Source organism: Natator depressus, chromosome 27 (assembly GCF_965152275.1).
Source record: "Natator depressus isolate rNatDep1 chromosome 27, rNatDep2.hap1, whole genome shotgun sequence".
NCBI lineage: Eukaryota > Metazoa > Chordata > Testudines > Cheloniidae > Natator > Natator depressus.
In genome coordinates this window covers 12,302,572-12,326,305 of record NC_134260.1, presented here as the reverse complement: position 1 = coordinate 12,326,305, position 23,734 = coordinate 12,302,572, and the positions used below count along the sequence as shown (strand labels likewise).

At 54.4% G+C, this 23,734-nt stretch overlaps 2 protein-coding genes across 2 annotated transcripts; both read right to left on the bottom strand.

Annotated features, from left to right (window-relative positions):
- Positions 1-1,100: 1,100 nt before the first annotated feature.
- Positions 1,101-7,382, bottom strand: LOC141978613 (P43 5S RNA-binding protein-like). Its single transcript, XM_074940828.1, is given in 10 exon segments — positions 1,101-1,415; positions 1,827-1,880; positions 2,453-2,716; positions 3,610-3,701; positions 4,091-4,209; positions 4,211-4,219; positions 4,524-4,612; positions 5,912-6,005; positions 6,654-6,754; positions 7,224-7,382. Coding segments are annotated over 10 exon segments (1,296 nt in total).
- Positions 7,383-17,025: 9,643 nt separating this feature from the next.
- On the bottom strand, positions 17,026-21,916 carry RPL19 (ribosomal protein L19). The gene is made up of 6 exons (XM_074941044.1): positions 21,797-21,916; positions 20,761-20,867; positions 19,614-19,736; positions 19,110-19,230; positions 18,438-18,548; positions 17,026-17,218 (listed from the first exon to the last, which is right to left on the bottom strand). The coding sequence occupies exons 1-6, from the start codon at positions 21,799-21,801 to the stop codon at positions 17,095-17,097; spliced, it is 591 nt and encodes a 196-aa protein (XP_074797145.1). The 5' UTR covers positions 21,802-21,916; the 3' UTR covers positions 17,026-17,094.
- Between the last annotated feature and the right edge of the window lie 1,818 nt (positions 21,917-23,734).

Sequence of the window (23,734 nt, the reverse complement as noted above, 5' to 3'; positions counted from 1 at the left end):
CAGGGTCTGAGCCAGCCGGCTCCATGCACCAGCCCAGAGAGGGCACAGGAGGGGGCATGAGACAGCTCACCCACACTGTGGCCAGGGGCTGTTCCCCACCCTGACAAAAAAAAGTCCCACCCCCCCCCCGGGGCCTGTCCCCGGGGCTGGACAGTGAGGAGAGGCCTTGCTTCGTGGAGGGCCAGAGCTGGATCAATTACAATCCACATCCCCCCTGCCCCCGCTGCTCCACTGTGAATGCACCAGCAAGGGACGAGGCTGCCAGCCCCTCCCTACCCACAGAGCCCCTGCCATGGGAGGGGGGAGGCTACCCCCCACCCACACAGGGTCCCACTTCCCATGGGTGACCTACAGGGGGCTCTACCTGTGCAGCCTGCCCCCTCAGAGGCTTGAACTGGAGATCCCCAGAGGCTCAGGGGGTGGCAGGAGACAGGTCCCTGTACCACGGGCTCAGGAATGACTGGAGAGGGAAGCAGATTCTAGCTCAGCTCCGTGACCACCCTGCTCCCTAGTGCTTGGGGCTGGCTCTGGCCACAGCAGCCCCAGCTCCTGGTAACAGTTCCCAGGAAGAGCCCAAGGCAACCCCCCAGCCCATGGAACACAGCGGGGGGGCCCCCCCACAATTAGCACCTCATTCCCCCCTCACCCCCAGCGGGCCCTGCGAGCCTAGAGACCGGGTGGGGAAGAGGAGGAAAGACCAGAGGAGACAAGGGCTCAGCTTTCCAGCAGGTATTTATTGCTCACAGCGTTTGGCCCACCTGTCACACCTGCAGGTGGGCACAGGCCAGGCATCCTCCAAACCCCGCCTGTCCTTGGAACACAAACCCCCCTACAGACTTGCTGGGGTCAGGGACAGCCCTGCCCCCTGCTTAAACTCAATAGACACCCTCTGCCGGGCAGGAAAAAACCCAACATAAAAGGGAGGTTTGTTTGCCTGGACCAACCTCTTCCTGCCCCAGGGAGCTTCCCTCTCCACCCATTCCAGGGGGGAAAAAGAATTAAAGCAAATGCCAGCTGAAAGCCATGGACAGCCCAGCCTCTGAGCTCTGGGGGCCCCCCGCCTGGCACCAGGCAGCATCTCCCCGGGCGGGATGTTGGCTCTAGGCCACCTCCTGGGGCCCGGTGGCCGGGGGCAGCTGGAAGAGGGTGCTGAGGTTCACCTCGGGCTCCACAGCGTGGCGGCAGGGGCGCTCGTTGAAGAGCCCCGACAGGTCACTCTCCAGCTTGGCCTTGGCACGCAGGAGCGGCAAGGGGCCCCCGTGCCCGTTCTCGCCCGCCGGGAAGCCCGACCGGCTGCGCTTGAGGCGCACGTACAGCTTCTGGCTGAAGAGCGGGCTCAGGTTCTCCTCCACCAGCACCTGCCGCCGGGCGCCCAGCCGCTGCTGGCTCTTCCTGCTGGGCCGACAGCGCTGCGGCTGCAGAGAGGAGCGGGGCTCAGGGCCTTGGCCTGGGGGCTTGTTCCCCCTCAGGGGCTCCCCCAGCACCCTGCCACCCCAGGCCTACGCAGCCTTGCCCCATTATAAGGCCCCCCGTCCTCCCCCAGCCTCTCCCCAACAAGCTTCTATTGCAACCACTGCCAGCAGAGAGCCGCACCCCCAGAGCGCTCAGGGCAGATGCCTCCCATGGCGGCCCCTGTGGTGGTTCGATGCTAGAGGGTCTTTCCCAGCTAACCCTGTGTTTGAGCCATTGTGGGGGGGGGGTCACACCCTACTTCCCACTAGGGTAGAAGACCCCCTCCAGTTTGGGACCAGACCCCAGCTTCAGTGACAGATTTTGCTACTTCAGCAAGGGCCCGTGACTGACCCACTCCAGCATGGGCCAATTACCTTCAGTTTCTTCTTTGTGGGGTCGTGGACCGTCAGGTGCCGGATTAGACTCTCCTGCCAAGGAAAGAGGAGTAAGTCACCGAGCACAGACCCCTGCCAGAGGCCCCCCCCGCCCAAAACCCCTCTTATTCAAATATTTTAGGGTTGACTGGGTATTCTAGTGCAGTGCCTCATGGGGGTTTAGTTTCTCCTGATTCCTGTCTCATCTATGGGCCAGGATCACCTGCTGGACTACATCTCCCATGATGCAACTGCTCCCCCAAACATGAGGGGGAAGATGTGCATCATGGGAAATTTAGTCCACCCAGGGAGCCCTGCCTAGAGAGGCCAATAGGAGCATGAGGAAATGGAACTACAACTCCCATGAGGCACTATGACAGCATTTCCCAAGTTAAATATTTGGGGGGGATTGATTTTTTGCCAAATCAAAAAAATTGATCAAGTTAAAAAACTTCCTAGAACTTTCCCATGGAAAAAAAAAGCCCATTTTCAGCCAGCTCCCTGCACAAACCCTTCTGCTACTGCTAGTAAAGATGCCTAGAGCCAGCTCTATGCCCCACAGCCCCCCACTGTTCAGCTCTATGCCCCCCCTTCCCCAGTGCCTAGAGACCCTGCTGCTTCCTCACCCGCATGGCGAAGGCCTTCTCGCAGCCAGCAAAGTAGCAATGATATTTCAGCAGCTTCAGATGCACCTTCCGGATGTGGCTCTCCAGGTTGAAGACGGTGGTGAAAGAGGCCTGGCAGTCAGCTTTGGGGCACAGCCACCTGGGCTTCGGCAGCGCCCGCTTCTGCCAGCTGTGGAAGGACTTGTGCTGCCGCAGGCCGCCTGGCTTCTTGAAGATCTTCGGACACAGCTGGCACTTGTACTCCACTGGGCAGGAGAGCACAGGCTGAGCCCCCAGACAGAACCAACCCCCCAGTGCCCGGCCGCTTCCCAGGAGTTCTGGGGGATTCATACCCCTGCCCCAGAGAGGATGTGGAGACGGAGGAGGGCCACTTCCAAGTAACTTCTGCAGCGTGAGCTGGGAGCGGAGGGGTGGTTGGAGCCGGTCTCTGATGGGACAGGTTCTACTGGCTGGAGGGACACAGGACTAGCCCCAGACCAGCGTAACCAGTATCCGATGGCCCCCACAGAATCCAGAACCCCAAGGAAGGGCAGAGGCAGCTGCGGAAAGCCCTCAAGCCCCCAGGAGGGCCGTCAGTCAGAGGAGGGGCAGGTTATGAAGAGCCCATCTGGAGTACAGCAGGGGCAGGAGAAGAGGTAGGGCAGCCTTAGGACGCAATTGTCTCCACTTGCCTGTGGGAGGCGGCCGATCCCACTCTTCGCTCCAGCCTCCCAAGCAAGGTGGAAGTCCCACTGGGGGGCATGGTGCAAGGATGCCAGGTGTGGACAGACTGGCCTGGACTGAAGGTCAGCAGGACACTGGGGTTTGACCTACCCCCAGGTCCCCCATCATTTGACTCCACTATGAGTCACCCCCACAAGCCATTCATGGCCCCCCCCACCCCTACTGATGATGCCCAGAGAAAGGGAGATTAGGAGAGAAAGGAAGCCCTGGGCTTCTCAAGTCACATTTCCTCCCTAGCCACAGCCTGGAGAAGGGAGACCTCTCCAACACCACCTGCTGGGGCCGATAACGTGATCTCCCAGCCCGCCGATATTACAAGCTAGCCATGTTTGATTTGGGATGCCACCCATTCAGTGCTGGCCCAGCGAAATGCAGGCAGACTGGTATCCAGTACCCAGATTGCATGGAAGGGGAGGGGAGGGGCTCCCCTACACCCCTGCCTTACCAGGGTGCTGCTGTAGGTGTTTCTGACGCTCCGTCCAGGTGGGCAAGACAGTTCCGCAGTCTGGCTTGGGGCACCGGTATCCTAGAAGAGGACACGGAGGGGGAAATCAGCAGGTGCAGAGATGCTGAACTGGGCTGGAAGGAGCCACCCCAGGGCAACAGGAGTCTCCAGGTGGCTGCTGAGCCCGGCCTGCAGACCCAGAGCCATGAGCTCAGAGCCGCTCTCCAGTGGGGTGCCTCCCACCACGGAGGTGCTGGTTCACCTCCAGGCACTGGCATGCTGCGTCCGGGGGCGGCTGGGCCAGTGAGAAGCAGGAGCTCCCAGGGATGTCCCCATCCCAGCCTGGGGGCAAAGGTCCACTGCAGATGGGGAGCCACAGACAGTCAAGCCAGCCGCCCCGGCTTCCCATTCAGCAGGTCCGCCACACTCCCCCACCCACCCTGGGCAAAGCAGCCAGCAAAGTTGCTCACCGGCATGTTTCCTCTGGTGAGCTTTCCTCTTGGCAGCGCTGGCAAACTTCATGGTGCAGCCGGGCTCCTGGCACCTGAACGAAGCCAACACCTCACAAGTGAGGGGAGGGGGTAGGGGTCTCCCCATGTCTGAAAGGGCAGGTCCCAGGCTAATCCAGAGAGACCCAGCCAATGGGTGGCAGTGAATTGGGAAGGGGAGAGGCCAGCATATAGGCTGCACCATGCTGGAGAAGGCCCCTGGCCCGGCCAGCTTCAGTATCCAGGCTGGGACCATGCCCAACACCAGATATGGCAAATCTTCTGCCCTCAGCAGCCATTGGCCAGCTCAGCCAGCCCTCTCGCCTCGGGAGGCGTTGCTTGAAGCTGCACCGGGGGGGGCTCCCATCTAGTGGCATCAGCCACCCCCAGCCGGAGGGGCACAGGAGACACTCACACAAATGGCAGCACAGCGGTATGCTCGGTCCAATGGGCCCGGAGGGCCTTCTTTTTCCTGAAGGCACGCTCACAGCCTTGGTAGTTGCACTGGGGGGGGGAAGAGAGACAAGTCAACCAGACCCAACTCCCACACAGAATATCAGAGTTGGAAGGGACCTCGGAGGTCATCTCATCCAACCCCATGCTCAAAGCAGGACCAATCCCCAATTTTTGCCCCCAATCCCTAAATGGCCCCCTCAAGGATTGGGCTCACACCCCTGGGTTTAGCAGGCCAATGCTCAAACCACTGAGCTATCCCTCCCCCATGATGCGCTTTGATCCCCCTCCCCACCAGCCTCCCAGTGCCCCTCACTCGTGTCTGGGTGGCTCTGGAAGGGTGTTTGCAGCACGGATGCCCCAGGGTTAATCAGGGAGCTCCCAGCAGTTTAACAGGGGCCTGTCGACACCTGCGGCAGGGAATCAAACATCTGCTGGTGCCATTTAGAGCATCCCGCACGGAAGGGAAAGTTTCTCTGCTCTCATGTTAGCCATTTTCAGGCAGTTTGAACCGACCAGCGGCCCTGCAAACATCAACTGGCTCCGGGGCTGCAAGGCCAGGCAGGGTCTGGGAACGCACCTGCAGCTCCAGCCCACGCTGGCTAGGCAGGGGTAACAAACCAGGCTCGAGGTCCCTGTAAGGGCAGAGGGGGAAATCGCTTCTGCGGGCCCATTGTATGGCCTCTGGGGAGGATCATTTCACACTTGTGCCAGGGGCTTTGCCTAGCCCCGGTGCAGGGGCCCTTTGCAAGTCTCCCCCCCTTCTTGCCATCTTACAAGCACAACCAGAGCCGTGACCTCTGGCGCCCTCATGTGTTCACAGAAGGAACAGACTCCCCCAGCTTCAGGAGACCCAGAATCTGGTCCTGCCCCCCAAGTCCCACTGTTCACAGCTTGGCTAACACTGAGGTGCCCCCCCCCCCCCGCAGACCCATGCACCAGGAGAGGGGCACTGGGATGATCCCCACCCCCTCTCCCCTAGCCGTAGCTCCTGCTGCCAAGGCTCACACCCTCACCCCCATCAGGGTCACCGAACAGATGAAGACCCCGCCCCACAGAGGTGCTGCTCCAAGTCACTGTTCAGAGAAGGGGAGAGTCAGCCCAGAGAAGGGACTCTGTTGGCATCACACCCTGTGCCTAGGGGGCTATCTGGGCTACCAGAGCGATGGCCCACCAGGCCCCCAGATTGAAAGGGGTGGCCCAGGCATCAGACCCGACAGGAGTCAGAGTCCAAGAGCCCATTCGAGCCACCTGTGACCAGACCCCCATCTGCCCCCCCTATCACGCACCAGCTGTTCTGCCTCACCCAACACCCCACCTCGTTAACTCCTTGCCACCAGCAGGCACTACCTGGAAGGACTTCTCCGCACCATGCTGGGCCCTGCAGTGCTTGGGCAGGTGGGTCTCAGGCACAAAGGCAGATTTGCAGTCAGCATCCGAGCAGCTGGAGAAATGTGGAGACACGGCTGACAGACAGGGGTTAGCTCCAAGCCAGCTGGGATGAGCCAGGCTCAGCACAGTCCAGGCCAGTTAGCCAAAGGAAAGGGGTGTGTAGTCAAGAACATAAGGCAGGGATAGGTGCCCGGGGGGGGGGGGGGGGGGGAAGAGAGAAGCGGGAGTGTCTGGATACTCGACCTGCCCACAGCCTGGCCAGTTCAGTGGCAGGCAGCACAGCCTAGTGGGTAGGGTACTGGACTGGGAGTCAGGAGACTATGTTCTACTCCCAGCTCTGCCACGAGGCTGCTGTGTGGCCTCATGCAACTCCCTTCCCCTCTGTGTGCCTCAGTTTCCCTCTCCCTTGGTCAGTGGTATCATTTACACTTATCTCCTCCAGGGCAGGGATTCTCTCACTGTGTTCATGCAGCACCTGTCACAATGGGGCCCAGAGCTCAGTTTGGCACCAGGGCAATCCTACCTCCTGCTTCCTTCCCCAGAGGGCTCACCAGCAATGAGGGGCTCATTGCTGCCCCAAGAGACCCGCTAGGGACCACCAAGGCCCATTAGACACCAGGGGAATTAGGGGGCCTGAGCAACAGGAGGGGGAGAGAGAGAGAAAGAAGACAAGCCACCTTCCCCAAGCCCCCCACCCTACCTGTTCAGCCTGGCATCACCCTGCTGCAGCTTGGGCATCTGCAGGGAGCTTCTGTGGTGGAATCGCTTGCCACAGCCATCCTGGTCACCCAGCTGAGCCATCTGCAGAGACATGCCTTTGTGAGGGACTGGCCACCCTCCCAGGCCCCTTCACACTCAGGGATGGGCCATGTACAATAATCAAGGAGGTAGGGGCAGAAGGATTAAAGGATTCCCAAACAAACAAACGGCTTGTACGAGACACCCAATGCAGGAGGGCTGGTAGCCAGGCACTCAGTAGTCATGAGGTACATGCTACTCAAGAGTGACACAGCCCAGGCTCACAAAGGGTTAATCAGCATGTCTCCCCCCTGAGACAGCTCCACCCTATTAGATCTGTGTTACTTCTAGGATCAAGAAGAGTAGCCAACCCACCTGCTTTCAACCCCTGCTCAGGCAGGTCAGCCATAGGCTGACACAGGCAGCTCCAGTGCTCTTTTCCCCATGAAGAGCAGGTAACAGGCTCTTTAGAGCCACAGAGCAGGGCAGCCCTCTCCCCACCTTCCTAGAGGGGTGGGAGTCCCCCTCTTACCTCCCCCATGTGCACAGAAAGAGGATTCTGCAGCCTCCTTTCCTTGCTGAGCACAGCATCACACTCCTCGTGGGGGCAGGCAAAGAGGTCAGAGGCCAAAACACCCCCCAGGGAGGTGCTGCATCCCCCAGCCTCCTCCTGCAGTCTTGCCTCAGCCATGGGGGTTGGAGTTTTGCAGCACCCCTCTTTCTACCTGGAATACTCTATAGCCCCTCAGTTTGCTGCTGAGCTGCCATCTTTATACTCTCAGCCTCCCACGGGGGCTGCAGCTGACTCCCATCCCATCAATCAGGGGCTGAGCGGGGGGAGCAGGGTTAATGTATCCGCATCATTAGTGGAAAGCTGCCAGGGGTGGATCTGGGCTCAGCATCCCCAGGGCATGCTCCCTGCAGTAGGCTTGAAAGCAGAGGGCCTTGGGGGAAGCAGGTGTTTAGGTGGCTTGTTCTTATTAGCTTCAAGGGGAGTTAGGTGCTTTGCCTGCTTTTGAAAACCCCCCTAGGGACCACTCTGCACCTGTAGAAGCCCTAGCCCCAAGCTCCTGTGGGGGGAGAAGGGTCCAAAGCAGCATCCCCCCAAAACTGGCTCTGAGCAGCCCCCTGCTACAGGTGCACATAATCCAAACTCAGCCGGGGATCTAAATGGATCAAACCAACCCCAAGCACCTCCTGGTTCAAGGGGCTGGGGGTTGGATTCTGAGTTAGGAATTCTCAGCTTGGGCCCATTTGTCACGATAAGGCAGCATGGTTAGTGGTTAAGGTGACCCAGGACAGCTGGGTCTATCCCTAGCTTTGCCACTGGGCTGCTGGGTGACCGCAGGCATGTTCCTTCCCCGCTGTGTGCCTCAGTTTCACTCCCCATAAAATGATGCTGACTTCCTTTGTAAAGGGCTCCCAGCTGTTGGCATGACAAGCCCTGCAGGTGTTAGGTAAACCCTTCTTCCGCTGTTTCTCTTCCTATCCGTTATCCACCTCGATGGTAAGGCCCTGATCCTCAAAGGTATTTAGGTGCCCAACTCCTATGGATTTCAATGGGAGTTAGGCACCTAAATACCTTCAAGGATCTCTGCTTGAGCTCTTGGGGGTACAGCTGGGCTCTCCCTGCAGTACCTAGCTCGACAGAGCTCCAGGTGCTACTCTAATACACATCATAGAGAGTAATCCTGGTAAACCTGCTAGCCCTGCACTGGTTTTGCTATGGAGACAGCGCCCTATGGGGAGGCTTGCCTGCCCTTTTGTGACATCAGGCTGGAGGGAGGGGGGGAGGTTGTATCCTGCTCTGCTGGCTGAGGATGAAGGAAGGGGCTGGGAAGCAGGTGCTTGGCAGCGAGAGTGGGAGAGGGACAGGGAATCTGATCTACAGCAGCCCAGGGGTTAAAGGAACACATGGATTACAGTGGCTGGCGTTCCTCCCACCCTAGTGATCTGAGCACAGGCCCGGGAGCCAGGAATGCCTGGGTTCCATTCCTGCCTCTGACACTGATGCGCTGAGCGACTTGGGGGCTAGTAACACTGTGCCTCAGTTTCCCCACAGGGCTAGTAACTCTGGTTTGCTGTGGGCATTAATTAGTTCATTAACGGACAGAGGTTTACAGGTGCAAATGGCAGCACAAGTCGTCTTTCGGTATTGAAAACATGCCAGTTATTAGTGGGAGAAGATGGCTCAGGCACTAATGGAATCGGGAGATTATTTGCCGCTGGATCACCAGCATGGAACCAGGCCCGGACCCTGCAAGCCACTTCCTGTGGGTGGATTCCCGCACCCACACTCAGCCCTATTCAAGGCATGATGTTCCCAGGGATCCTGCTGTCCATGATCAATATCGGCCTCCAGCAGCTGCTTGGCCATCAGTGAGTTGGGGGTGTGCTGGCCCAGTGGGCCAGCAGCCCCCCTCCGCCCCCCAAAGCTGCCATCACAATAGCCGCTGGCTGGCCACCACCTTGGGACTCTCTGCAGGGAGCCCCAGCATGGAATGAGCCTTGGGGGCGGGGGCATGCTGCCCCCAAGGCTCGGGGGATGGTGCCCCGGCCCCTTTCACTGATGCCCAGTCCCTTCTGCAGGGCGAGGACATCTTTGCACTCCTGGAGCGGAGCTGGGAATCCCGAGCACGCCGCACCGGACCTCGTCACGGCTGGAGCCCGGCGCAGTGATACAGCCACCATGGAAGGGAAGCTGGTGAGGAGCTGTTTGGGCCAAGCTGTACAGTGGCCATGGAGCCACAGAGGATCCTCGGAGGGAGGGAGGGAAGCCAGCCGGGGGGGCCGTTTCCTGACTAGGCCGAAGCCTGAGACTCAGCCACAGGTCGTGGGTCTCCTTTTGTTGGCCCCACTGCGCTGCAGGGCCTGGGGCCAGACTCCTCCAAAGTCCCGTCAGGCACTATGCTGGCTACTTTCCTGGCGCCAGCTCCATGCGCCCACCTCCCAGGATTTCCAATAAGGCCAGGGTCGGGGGAAGAGCGGAGGAGGAGCTGGAGCTCGCCCTTGTCCTACAGATGGGGAAACTGAGGAAAAGACCCGCCCAGGCTGAGTCAGCGCTGGAGGTGGGGACGGAACCCTTGTCACGGCTCCCGCTTCTGACCTCGCCCCCGAGCCACCCCGGCATCTCTGATGTCAGAGGGCAAAGGTCGTGGCGCTCAGTTCCGAAGCGTGGCCGCCCACGTATCAGAGCGGAGTTCCCAGCTGGCTCCACTGCTAGTTCCTCGCCCATTCGGTCTCCCCAGAGCCCCCTTCTCCATCGTCTTTGCCCCAGCTGAGGTGGAGTGACCAGGACTAACCAGACGGCTCCAGCTCAGGCCACCCCATCGATCCCCATCTGGGCTTTAGGGTATTCTCCGAGCTATTTCCTAGCCTGTTCCTCATGCCCCTTCACATCCTGTTTGCTTTCCCAACTGCTGCTGTGTTTCCACTGAGTGATGTCCAGGTCACAGCCCAGCAATGCGTATGAACGGCTCAGACTGGTCCTTCCAAGGCTGAAGGTCACCCAGGCGGCTGGGCATTGCTCTTGCACTGGGTCTCAGATCCTCTAAGTCCCAGCGGATGATGCACGCATGCACACACACCCCTTGTGATCAGTCACTGGGGAAAGCAGCCATTTAACACACACACACACACACCTTGTGACACAATTGGGCCTTTAGTTGAGTTTATTTTCCTCGGCATTCTCCAGGGAAGGCCTTTTCCTTGCATTTCATTGGCCTATCTGTGTAGCTTGGCTGGGTCCTGGAGTCCCCCCTCCACCGCCGCACTGGCCTAGAGAGGTTGGAAGCCCTAATGCTATCTCAGTTAACAGAGGTGAAGTCCTTTGTCTTTGGAGCGATAGATTCACTTGTGACTGGGATGTCTCCAGCCTGTAGCACAGACATCCCCGTCCCCTGACCTGTGCTACACACTTGACCCCCTCCTGCTTCTCCAAGCCCCATATCTCCTGATCTGGAGCTCTGCTCTGGTTTGTTCCTCTCCCTCAGGTCGTAGAAGATATCGAAGATATCGAAGATATAGAAGAGGACAAGCGCATGGAGATGACATCAACTGACAGCCATGACGACAGCACTGGGGTGCTGGTGCTAAACTTCAGCGGAGAGGAGGAGGAGGAGGCCTCGCCCGGAGCAGGCCAGCCCATGGGGGTAACCATGGTCCCAAAGGCTCCAGGGGAACATCCGCCCTGGGTCCAGAACGACGACAGCCAGGAGCGCCTCGTGAAGCTGATGTGCCACCTCTTGAAGGCCGCTCCAGTGGGCGTGGTGTGGACTTCGTGGGAGCAGATCAGAATTGTGGCCACCGAGCAGAACGCCGGCTCCGACTCGCCCACCAGCCGCCGGGGCTCGGAAGGGGGAGTCCCCGAGGCAAAGGGTGCAGAGCCGGCCACACGCTCGCCATCTGTAACCTCAACCAAAGAGGACCTGGTGGCCACAGAGGATGAACTGCAAGCCAGCCTGGGGAAGACCCTAGAGCCCAGGATCAGGGACCAGAGTGGCTACAACATCATCAGGTGCCTGATAGGGGGAAAGAGCCCTTCCAGAGGTGAAGATGACACAGAGAGTGGGTATGAGCGGGACCAGGAGGGGGCAACTCCACAGCAGGGCCCAGCATCACCCGGCGCGGATAAGAAGATTTTGCCTGAGAACGATTTCAATCAGTCGAGAGAGGACGGGGACCTTCTGCTGCAGGAGGGATGGGGCAGCCCGGGAGTTAGAGTGGAGGAAGTGCCACCCTCATCAGGCAGGGCTTCCCGGTCCTTCTCTCCAGAAAGCATCACCCTCTCCCGGCTGACCGGCTCTCCCAGCTTGGATTCCCCTGGAGCACTGCAGTGCAATCCCTTGTCTGAAACCTCTCATGAGACAAGGACAGAGCCTGGGCCCAGCTGGTGGCTTCATCCCAACCCTGCCTGTCAGCTCTGCAGGGGGGGCTTCAGGATCTTCGGACCCCCTGACTTGAAGGGGCTGGAGGAGGAGCTAAGGCAGAAGCTCAGCCGCTGTCACAAATGGGGAGCAGACACACATGGGGCCATCTTCTCCAAGGCAAAGAGGCTGTTTTCCAATTACCGCCTCTGCCCTCCTGAGGACTCCAGGGCACAGGCCTTAGCAAGAGAGGTAAGGAAGCCACTACGAAGCGGTATGCTTTTCGGCATCCACATTTCAAATACGGCCATCACCATAGAGTCTGGGCACCCTGTACAAAAGTAGAGGGACATCATTCTCTCTCTACTAAGAAAACCCCTCCCTCCAGCTGTGTCAGGCCTTGGCTGTTGGCAGTTCTCATCCCTGACCAGTAAGAAGAGGAGGGGAAAGGCTGGATTAGACAGGAATGATGGCCTCGTGGTATAGGCTGGGGATCTGGATTTAATTCTTGGCTCTGCCCCAAATTCCCTATATGAGCTTGGCCAAATTGCTCAAGCTCACTCTGTGCCTCAGTTTCCCCACTTGTAAAATGGGGATAATAATCCTGCCTTTCATCCACCCTTTGTCTTGTCTATTTAGCTTGTGAGCTCTTCAGCGCAGGCACTTTCTCTTATTCTATTTACGTACTGCGCCCAGCACAATAGGATCCCCAGTCTGTGTGCGTGCGTGGAGGGCTTTTGTGCCTCAGTTTCCCTATCTGTAAAATTGGGATAACAACTCTTCCTTTGTCTGTCTTGTCTGTTTAGGTTGTGAGCTCTTCAGGGCAGAGAATGACTCTGTGCAGCACCCCGCACAACAGGGCCCCAGTCCCTGCTGCTGCTGCATATAAACAATAATAATTCCCACAGCAGGCTGAAGAAGGGGGACTAGGAATAACATTTAGTGCTTTCACAGCACCGCCCATCCAACAGTCTGTGAGCCCTTTGCAAACACAAATGGATTTCACCCATGGGGTCGGGGCTCAGTGATCACCCCCATTGTATCCAGGGGGAATTCGAGTGCCTCACATAGAAAGTCAGTGATGGGACCAAAAATACAACCTAGAAGTCCCTGCTCTGTCTTGCCGCTTCCAAAGTGAATTAAGCTAAATCCAGAAAAGGCATTTTTACTCCAGAATAGGTGTCCCACATGGGGAGCTATTGCGGAATAGTTATTCTGGAGTAACTATGCCAGTGAATTTCCCCATGTAGACAAGTCCTAAGGAGTCTGACTTTCATAGAGTCCCCGACTTTAAGGCCAGGAGAGATCATTCTGATCATCTAGCCCAACCTCCAGCCTAGCAACAGGCACCTCCCTCAGTGCATCACGCTTGTGGTTGACCTACAGCATAATGATTGAAAAGGCATCCGGTTTTGGTGTGAAGGCTCCAAGTGATGGGGAAACCACCACATCTCTAGGTAAATTGTTCCAATGGTTAATTCCCCTCATTGTTAAAAATGTCTTATTTTTAGCCCAAATTTATCAGCTCCCAGAACCGGTTATGCCTCCTCTGCGAAAGAGCCTATCGGACATCTTTTCCCCCTGTAGGTGCTTGAGCCACCTCTTAACCTCCTCTGGGACAAAGTAAAATAGTCTGATCTCCTTCGGGCTTGTGAGCAATTCAGCCTTCCGAGCTGTAACTGTCTTTCCTCTGGGACTTCTAGGCTGTTCTCCAGGAGAGCGCAGCGGCTGCCCTTCAGAAGATGACGCTGGTTAGCACCAGGCCCTCAGCCCACCTGAGATGCACACCCACCCTCCAGGCTATGACCTCTCAGCACAAGCATGGTGATTTCTATTCATCGTTCCTCCAATGGGCTCTCCAGAAGCTGAAGATGTTGGTTAAAAAGACAGCCCCCAAATCCTAGCTGAGACTCTCCTCCCCACAGATGGCTGCCACCTCTATTAAAAGATCAGCCCCACCATTAAAATGAATGATCTCCTGTAGCATGGGGCTTTGAAGTCTTGGCTGCACTGATCACAGCAGCTGCGACACCAGATGAAATGTTCTCATTGGCTTTTTGCCTCCGGGCCACTAATGGGGGGCAGAAGAAATCAGCATGACCCACCCTACGCATGGTGCTTCAGGGCGCACAGAGCACCTAAGGGAGCTGAAGAAAAGCTGCTTTCATGTAGGCAACCTGAAATGTTATTGTATTGCCTTAGAAAATAACCTGACCTGGTCAGTGGGAATCTCCTGTGCAGGATGCAGAGGGGTGGAGGAGGCGCTCCCATAAGCTTTCAGCGAGGGGAAGAATCTTTACTCACATATAACTTTCCTCCAATGCTTCAGAGTCGAATGTTTAAAAACCTAACGCTGGGGTGCCGAACTCCCATAGCTTAGGAGTTCTAGGTGCTGATCCTCCTCTGAAAAACAGGCCCAGAGTTTTATGGGCTGGGAAAAAAAAAAATCACTTCCTCCCCCAGTCATGTTTCACTGTTGCTCTGTTTCTGTAATACAATAATCTCCATAGTCTTAGCAGACACGTGACCTGAATATTTAGTGGCAGGAAAACAGGCAGATTTGAAACACCTTTCCACCATTCTTTCCCTGAGCTGGTCACCCCCAGGGGCCATCTCTAGCAAGCCCAGGGCAACACCCTGATCTTTGCCGTACCTGCTTAGTCTCTAAAATGAAGGTCTCCAACCCTGAAGCTCCTACAAGAGGCACTCCCATGAGTTTGCAGGATCAGGGCCTATGTTTATACTGTACACACCTTAATGGCAGTTCTAGTTACCATTAAATCTAGGCCATCAAGCGCTTACAAAATGGATCCAGCCACAGCGGACTGCTGCCCCTAGTAAGTGCTATAAAGAGACCCTGATGCATGTTGTCGTACCAGGCTGCATTGCAGAAAGAGGCAAAGATGGTTAATTATATTTGATCTCACCACACACCCGCTCGGCTTTGCCTAGGGAGAAGTCTTGCTCCTTTGAATTCTCAGGGAAAACTCTGGTTGAAACTGAACAGTTGTAGTTTTGAAGACTAGTATTTGGGATGCATAATATGGAAATCAAGGCAGGTGCACTGGGAAGCGCATCCACTGCCTTCCCCAAGAACATTCCTAGGCCCTTTCACTTTCTTCCCAGGGTAGAGGCGTACCAACCTTTGCAGACCAAAAGCTAAGGCTGCTTGCAAGGAGGAGCTTGGCTGGCATGTCCCATCTGCTCTGCATGGATAGCAGTGATCTCATGTGTTACTTGGGACTTTGCCCTAGTACCTTTTCCCAGCATTCCCTTCCCCACAGTGAGACAAGGGAAACACCACTCGGTGCCATGTAGCCACTGCCCCCTTTTCTGAGACACTTGGGATTCTACAGTGTGGAAAATACAGACTTTCCAGATGCCTGTGAAAGAGCATCGCAAACTGCACAGCTCAGAAATATGCAGAGCTTTTTTTTTTTTTTTTTTTTTAAAGCCATGAGGACCAGACTGCAGAAGTGGTGTCATCTGACTAGAGAGCTGGGCTGAGCTCAGACCCAGCTGGAATGGGTACTCTCTGCACATTTAAAGCTCCTTACTCAAAACTATACCTCTGATTGCTGTCTCCCTCACACTGCCATGCTTTCACTGTCAGGTTAGGGTCCAGAGAGAAAAGTTACATCCTTTGCATTGAGCTTTAATCCTAAAGTTCTAACCATGGCAGGCTGGGATTTCTAAAGCTGTATTACCCTCGTGTTCACTAGATGGGCTGCACAGACAGCCCCGCCGACTGACGTTCTCCATTTATGCATAAAACAAGCTTCCACATGCTGCCCTACTAGCTAGGGCCTAGAAGACATGAGAAGAGATTGTCCCTGGCCTCTAATGAGATTGTCAATTGGGGCAATTTATGATGTGGACACTTCTCCATAGATCAAGACCTGATTTCATACGGATCCCTCACCCAGGAGAGGGGGAGGTACTTGCTCAAACTTTTAGGAATGTTTTAAATATTAGGGTACTTGCTTGGACCTTTCTCCCCTCCCCCCACAGAAACCAGCTCTCCCCACCTTTCCTCCCTGTATATGGCCACTGCCCCCCATTGCACCTGTAACACCCATCTCCAAACAGGGAGAAGGGAAGGATCAACCCTGGGAAAGCTGCCCTCCTTTGCCATATAGAGCTCTTAATTACTGTGGCTTGTCATGGGCCTGGCCCTCCTTCCCAGGATGCTCTCTTTCCTCCTCTGCTGCCTCCTCCTGCCCCTCTGGCTTCTCCTCCCCTGCAGCATGAGGGTCCGACAGGAGCAAGCTGCAGCGATAATTAGTGGGGCACTGGATTCCCTGACCAAGCCTCAGGCTGCAGGTTGTGCACTAGCTGCCCTGCACAAACCATGCTGGTGCACTCTAGGTACCCAGAGCATGTTAACATAGCCCAGCAGGGTCTACATGGGAACTGAATCTTGGGCAGGGAATTCAGCAGCACCCCAACCCCTATAGGCAACTGCTGCAGCTTGCCTCCTATCAGACCCTCACTGCATAGTCTGAGCATGTGCCACGGGGGTGGTGGAAAAGAACGGCCCCCCATGGCCAGTGCTATATGGGGTGTTCATCGGATCCAAGCAGTGGTGTGACACTTTTGCGTGCACACACACACAAAATTAGCTTTGCTTGAAGCCTGAATTAGTAATTTTGGAATTACATGTAAACAAGCAGGAGGATTACTGAAAATGTAGGGAGGCATCTCTTCATGTGTGGTCACGTCTGAGCAGGGTGGTTTTACCTAGATGTGTCCTGCTGCTTACTGAACACCAAATGCTCACAGGCCAAGTGCATGTCTGAAGCAAGCCCGCTGCCCCCTGTTCCTCAAGACAACCAGACCTGTAACACTGTGGGTACAGATTCTTAACACTTTCCTTTTCTGTGTGTCCTTTACCAAAGTTTGGGGCTGTTACAGGTACCCATTCCCAGGCTTTGGACAAGCTGCCTATGTTCAGTGAAACATTTGTCCCCTTGGATCATGCCATGGATAATGAATAGCTGCTTCCCCCTGCCCCCCAAACAGGATTTCCACACACAAAATCCCAGACTGACCTTTGCTTATGAAGGTGCCACTTGGCGCTAACTTTTCTACCTGGTCTGAGATACTACACTGCAGGGATGCAACATCTCCATGGAGGGATTGCTCACACGCGTGGTTTCTACTGCATCTTGCCCCAGGGTCATCTACAAAGACTTCTCCTTTGCTTTCACCCCCAGCTCAATGATCTTCCTCTGGCTGAGGTCCCTTTGCCCTGCTCCTAATCCAGAACGAGTCGCTGTACGGACAAGACTCACCCCATAGCGTCCCAACACTCAGTGCAAGTTATGAGTAACCTGTCCCCAGACCTGTCAAATAGAAAGTCTATGTCACAAGTTTTACCGTATCGCAGGAGGCACTTGTACCCAGATGGCAAAAACACCTCAGCGCCCCGACACCCTCAACTAAACCCTATGTAGGCCAAAGACTAGGTTTGGATGTGGAACGTTTATTAATTCCCTTTGATGGAGAGCACTATGTACACAGAACAGCCACAGAAGGTTACTTCTTGGTTTCCTCCTCCTTGGAGAGAGTCTTGATGATCTCTTCCTTCTTGGCTTGCAGACGTTCTTCACGGCGCTTGCGAGCTTCCTTGGTCTTGGACCTGCGAGCTTCGGCCTGGTCACTGAAGATGAAAATAGTTTTCATGAACACACATGGCCTCAGCCTCAAGCAACCCAGATAAACCCACCCAGCTTTTACCCACCTCTATTTTTCTCCAGCCTTAGGAAGCTGTTGTAGAGAGATGAGGTGTGAACACACATTTCACAAACACCTCATGCACCATCAACTGCTTTACAGCTGCTGTTTACCAGGTTACTAAGCCCACACACCTCCCCACTAGCGCTTTGCAATGTAACAGAGACGTAAGTGCAATTCAGTATCTTGTTCAGTAACACCCCACTGGCCTACTGAGTAATATAGGCAGGCATGAATGGGATCTACCCTTGGCCAGGATTGGGACTGAAACAGGTCCTTGGACCAAACGACAGCACATGGGCTTGCTGTTGTCTTTACTCCACCTCCAAGGACACCACACAGCAAACTTGTTTGTTAGACAGTGCCCTTGAGATCTTGACAAAACTGGTCAGACCAGTGATTGAAGTTAGAAAGGAAAAGTAATGCATGATCTGCCAGAACCCATTTGTCCTTCAATTGTCTTAACTTCGCCTCTTCTTGAGAATGGATCCTTCAATGGCAGGGTCTTTGGACAACATTCTGCGAGGGAACTTGCCCATCCCCTGAAGATGTGTGTTATTTCCTGGGTGTTTAAGTCACACAGAAGGGCAAAGCTTGTATAAAGGGGGCATTCAAGTCATACTTGGATTTATTTACACCATTAAAACCAAGCCATTAATATCCAGATCATCTGTCAACATTTATGAAGTATTATTTTGTATTCCACTGAGCCTTAGGCCTTGTCTACATTAGAAAGTTTTGCAGCTCTAACCATACTGGTATAGTAGAACACTCCTAATGTGAATGCAGTTATACTGATATAAGAGGGCTTATACTGTTAGAAGTTAAGATAGTTTGCACCCATACCAAACCTTAAACCAGTATAGCTATAGGAGTAAATAATCCCCTAATTGACAGAGCTATAGCAACATAACTATGACCAGGCTTGGATAGCAAAGAGATGTTAGTGAATTTCATTTGTTTCTAGTCAGTTTCGCTTTACAGGATGCCTCAATAAGAGAATCAATGTCTTTGTAACCCAAGTGCTGAAAGCTCATGGAATCACTTGAACTAGTACTGAGCACTTTAAAAAGCTCACTTGTGCAAAACTTACGTCTCGGGCCTGTACTGAGCTCTCAGAATCGCTTTAATAATCAAACACTTACGCCAGGAGCTTCTTGCGAGCCTTGTCTGCTTTGAGTTTGTGAATGTGCTCCATCAGAATCCGCTTGTTCTTGAACACGTTACCCTTGACCTTCAGATACAGGCTGTGATACCTAACAAAAGCGAAGGGACCAGGTGAGGTGAGAGCTCACTGTGTTGCAGGAAGCAACACTCATTTGTTTGATGGTGCAAAAGAGGAAATACGAACTGTGCAGCTTCCAAGACATCTTGAGTGACTCAAGATAAACAGCAGTTATGTCTTGTCTGCAGTGGACCACACAGTGACCTTTGTGTCCCAGAGTTTTAAAATTAATTTAACCATTCTGCAGTATCTTAATCTACCACCACACACGACTCCCTTGTCCTGCCCTCCAATTTCAGTAGAGGAGCTAGTCCTGAGAAGCACTCGCTAACATCAAGATCATTCTGCAGCAGCTTTCCAGTGCCCTTATCCACTGCAAGGGATTTATCATTTATGTAAAAGGTGTGTTTAATCTCTCTTGGCCTTCCCCTTTGGCATCTGTGGGTTCAGGTCTAAGGTTATAGAGCCTGCTGCAAAAACCTTGAAGAGCAGAGGCTGGTGTATCCAGGCGGATGGGGACCCTGTTTCCCATCCAGACACAGCCACCCCCAAAGGAGAAGCAAGGCAGGATTCATTTGGCTCTCAGACTTACATATGGCGGTCGATCTTCTTGGACTCCCTGTATCTGCGAAGCAGACGTCTCAGAATTCTCATTCTCCTCATCCAGGTCACCTTCTCGGGCATACGAGCATTGGCTGTACCCTTTCTCTTACCTGGAGGCAGACAGAAAGATGTTACAGAGCTGGAACACAGCTAATTACCAGGTTTCAGAGTAACAGCTGTGTTAGTCTGTATTTGCAAAAAGAAAAGGAGTACTTGTGGCACCTTAGAGACTAACCAATTTATTTGAGCATAAGCTTTCATGAGCTACAGCTCACTTCATCGGATGCAGCTAATTACCAGTGAGCACCCTTGCCAGTGTGCTTAACACCTCTGCTTGCCTCAGAATCCAAGGAGTATGATTAACAACCCAGCTGCTTTACAAGGCCCCTCTTTGGTACATAAGGCAATTTATAAATCCACCCTCAGCAAAGGTCTCTAGAGTTTGACAGACGTTTAACCCCAGTTATCTAGAGTGAAGCCAGCCATCACTTACCGATGCCCATATGCCTGCCCTTTCGGCGGGCCAAGGTGTTTTTCCTGCATCGGGCACGGGAGTGAACAGTCACAGGCTTGCGGATTATCAAACCATCCTTGATCAGTTTCCTGATCTGCTGACCTGGAAATCAGAAGAGATGTTCCATGTTGAAGACATCAAATGGAACAGAAAATGGACAGCATGAGCAAGGCAAGAGTCTAACACGAACAAATTTTCCTTTTCAAAAGGAGTTTTTGGGATGGATTACAACATCTAAGTCTAAAGGAATTTAAGAAGATTTTGACCTTCTTTACAGAGGCCCCTTAATTAAGTTTGTTTTCCTCAGGCAGTCCTGTTGCAGTCCACCACAGGCCTACATGAGAAACATTCTCCCAGTCACTGCAATGTGGACCTGAATGGAATAAACATACTTTATAAAGATGTCCTTTGGGTCCAGCTTCTGCCTCCATTCTACCTGCTGGATCTGCCAGCTCAGTTAACACAAAAGGAAGCCTAGTCTGTGAGAAGGGACAAACTGTCTATTTTTCAGTGCTTGTAGTGAACTGTATCTCATGAATGTCTGCTCTTCTCACTTTTCAATCGTGCATCTCACCTGTTCACCACTAGATATCCCTGTGGTTGGTGTTTGACTAGATAGTAGTAACTCCCGTCCCCCCAAAGAACATCCAGACTTGTCATCACATTCTTGTGTGAATTCTTTCAGTGTGGGTTTAGCAGAATTCTAGAATTTGGTCATTTACTGCTTCTAGTTAACAAGGGAAGGCAATTGCTACATGCCTGTAAGTCCGCAAAACATTTGAATATAAAAAGGCCCATGGAGAAGGCAATTCGGTTTAGCTACTATTAAATTAACCTTTCTACTACCAAGCCTGTAACAAAGACAAGTTGCAGAGTAGCAGCCGTGTTAGTCTGTATTCGCAAAAAGAAAAGGAAGACTTGTGGCACCTTAGAGACTAACCAATTTATTTGAGCATAAGCTTTCGTGAGCTACAGCTCACTTCATCGGATGCATAAAGACAAGTTGAGATCACTGCCTCTTCTGCAATATTCAATAATTAGCTAGGCCCACAAATCATACCAGAAGATAGCACTAGCAAGTCACTGAATTGCCCAGTGCCCATGTGGAAGAGAAATGGTTACTTACGGGAATTAGCATTGGCAATCTCATTGGTCTCATTAGGATCCAACCAAACTTTCTTCTTGCCACAGCGCAAGACGCTGGAGGCCAGCCTCTTCTGGAGCCTGAGCATACTGAACAAACCAACACACATGGCTTAGAACAGGCAGCCCCCAGTTTAGTGCAATGGAAGATCACAAAATTTTTCACTGTTCCAGGAATGCTCAAATTGCAGTCTAGCTTTATTTAGACGTATAAAGGGCCTTTCATTGGAGAGATTACAAAGCCTAATACAAGTTAATTACATATGGCACTGCTGAAATGTCGTCACCTCTGAAATGAAAGGCCGCAATCACGTGGAAATCCGGCATGTGGCAAAACAGTGTGAGTGGAGAAATTGTGGCCAGTGATGTTGACCAGATCAAACTCTTATTAAGGAGCTTTTCACTTGTGGCAAAAGCTCAGAGCCGAAGGTGGCGGGGGACACATTAAACAGAAGATGGGATGAAGTTTCCAACAGCCACTAGTGATTCTGGGCCCCCCGCCACTTGCCTCATGCTGGCCACCCAAAAGTCACCGTCACTGTGGGAGTGAGGCCCAGCTCTCAAGTGCCCAGCGGGATCCCCCTGGGGTGGGAACAGTGGGGAGATCCAGCAGAGCGGGGCCTTTACTGGGGCACCACCCCCAGCGCGCGCGCGCCCCCGCTCCATTCCAGCCCGCGCGCCCCCGCTCCACTCCAGCCCCCCCAGCGCGCGCGCCCGCGCCCCCCCGCTCCATTCCAGCCCCCCCCCGCTCCACGCCAGGGGCGCCCCTTATCGCCCCGCTGTCCATCGCCCGGGTCCGGGCTGAGGGGACGAGGGACGCCCCGGATGGGGGCAGGGGAAGCGGCTCCTCACAGCTAGGCCCGGCCCCAGGCCGAGGCCCACCCGCAGGCCCGGCACCTGCCGCTCTCCTGAGGCGAGGCGAGGCGAGGCGAGGCCAGGCCCGGCCCGGCCCGGCCCGACGCGCCGCCCCGCGCCGCAGCGCCCAGTCCCCGCCGCCCCGCGCCCCGCGCCCCGCTCACCTCATGGCGGCAGCGGCCCTAGCGCTGAAAGGAAAGGGGGACAGCAGCGCCGGCCGCTCCAACTATCAGCGCGGGGGTGGCTGGGTGGGACGTACCATATCACCCCCCCCGCTCACAGCGCCTCCCCTCCCCTCCAATCCCGGCTCGCTCCACCCCGGAACGGGGAAGAAGGGGCCAGAGCTCGGTTCCGAAGGAGAAAGTGCGGACAGAACCGGGAGTCTGAAACATATCTCTCCACCCCCCGCGCCTGGGAATGGTACGGCCCGGGGCTCAGCGGCGCCTGCGCAATGATCGCGGAGGCGTGCTGCCCGGACTAGCCCGGCGGAGCGTTCGCATGCGCAGTGGAGGGAAGCTGCTCAGGGCACCACGTGGAAGGGGGGTGTTGGGTGATCTGCGGTCTGGGGAGGGCTGGACGCACGGGGGAGCGTAAGGGCAGGCGTGGGGTGGTAGGTGCTAGGGGCCTTGGGGCAGATCAGGGCTGGGGGGCAGTCATGGGGTAGGAGCTGAGTTCATGGGGTCAGGGGGGGAGTCCTGGGGCATAGAATCATAGACTATCAGGGCGGGAAGGGACCTCAGGAGGTCATCTAGTCCAACCCCCTGCTCAAAGCAGGATCCACTCCAACTAAATCATCCCAGCCAGGGCTTTGTCAAGCCTGACCTTAAAAACTTCTAGGGAAGGAGATTCCACCACCTCCCTAGGTAACCCATTCCAGTGTTTCACCACCCTCCTAGTGAAAAAGTTTTTCCTAATATCCAACCTAAACCTCCCCCACTGCAATTTGAGACCAATACTCCTTGTTCTGTCATCAGCTACCACTTGCTGATGTTCTGTCATCAGCAGGCTTAAGGGGTGACAATGGATCACAAATTGAATATGGATCAACAACCTGACGAGCTGAGGAAAAGGCTAGAATCATTCTGGGGTGTATTAACACGCATGTCCCTGTGTAAGAGGTGGGCGGTCATTTTCCCGCTTTGATCGGCACTGGGGAGGCCTCCGCTGAAGCACTGTGTCCAGTTCTGGGCACCACGCTTTAGGAAAGATGAGGGCAAATTGGGCTGAGTCCCGAGAAGAGCAACAAAAATGATCAAAGGTTTTGAAATGCTGAGGAGCTTCCACGGAGGAAGGTTAAAAAAACTGGGTATATTAGTCTTGAGAAAAGAAGACTGAGAACAATCTGCAGGTAGGCTAAGGGCTGTTATAAAGAGGCTGCTGATCAATTGTGCTCCATAGCCACTGAAGGTAGGACAGGTTTCAGAGTAGCAGCCGTGTTAGTCTGCATTTGCAAGAAGAAAAGGAGGACTTGTGGCACCTTAGAGACTAACCAATTTATTTGAGCATAAGCTTTCATGAGCTACAGCTCACTTCATCGGATGCATGTGATGTAGCTCAGGAAAGCTTATGCTCAAATAAATTGGTTAGTCTCTAAGGTGCCATGAGTCCTCCTTTTCTTTTTTTGAAGGTTGGGCAATAAGTAAAGGGGCTAAGCTGCAGCAAGGGAGATTTAGGTTAGACGTTAGGAAAAACTTTCTAACCATAAGGGTAGTTAAGCTCTGGAATAGCTTCCAGTGGATCTTGTGAAATTCCCATCGTTGGAGGTTTTTAAGAACAGGTTGGACAAACACCTGTAAAGGATGCTGTAGGTTCACTTTGTCCCATCTTCGTGCAGGGGGTTGGACTTATGGTCCCTTCGAGCCCTACATTTCTGATTCTGTTCTAGGCTGGAGGATAGCTATGTCAGATTGGAAGTTAGCCGTGGGGTAGGAGCTAAGTTAGTGAGGGACAGTAGAGAAGTTATGGGATAAGGTGTGCTAGGCTGGGGGCCTGGGCCGGGGTGGGGGTAGCTATGGGATAGGCTATGCCAGGTTAAAGGCCGGCCATGAAACAGGAACCAAAGCTATGGGGCAGGCCATAATCACAGCTTTGCAGGTAGCCAT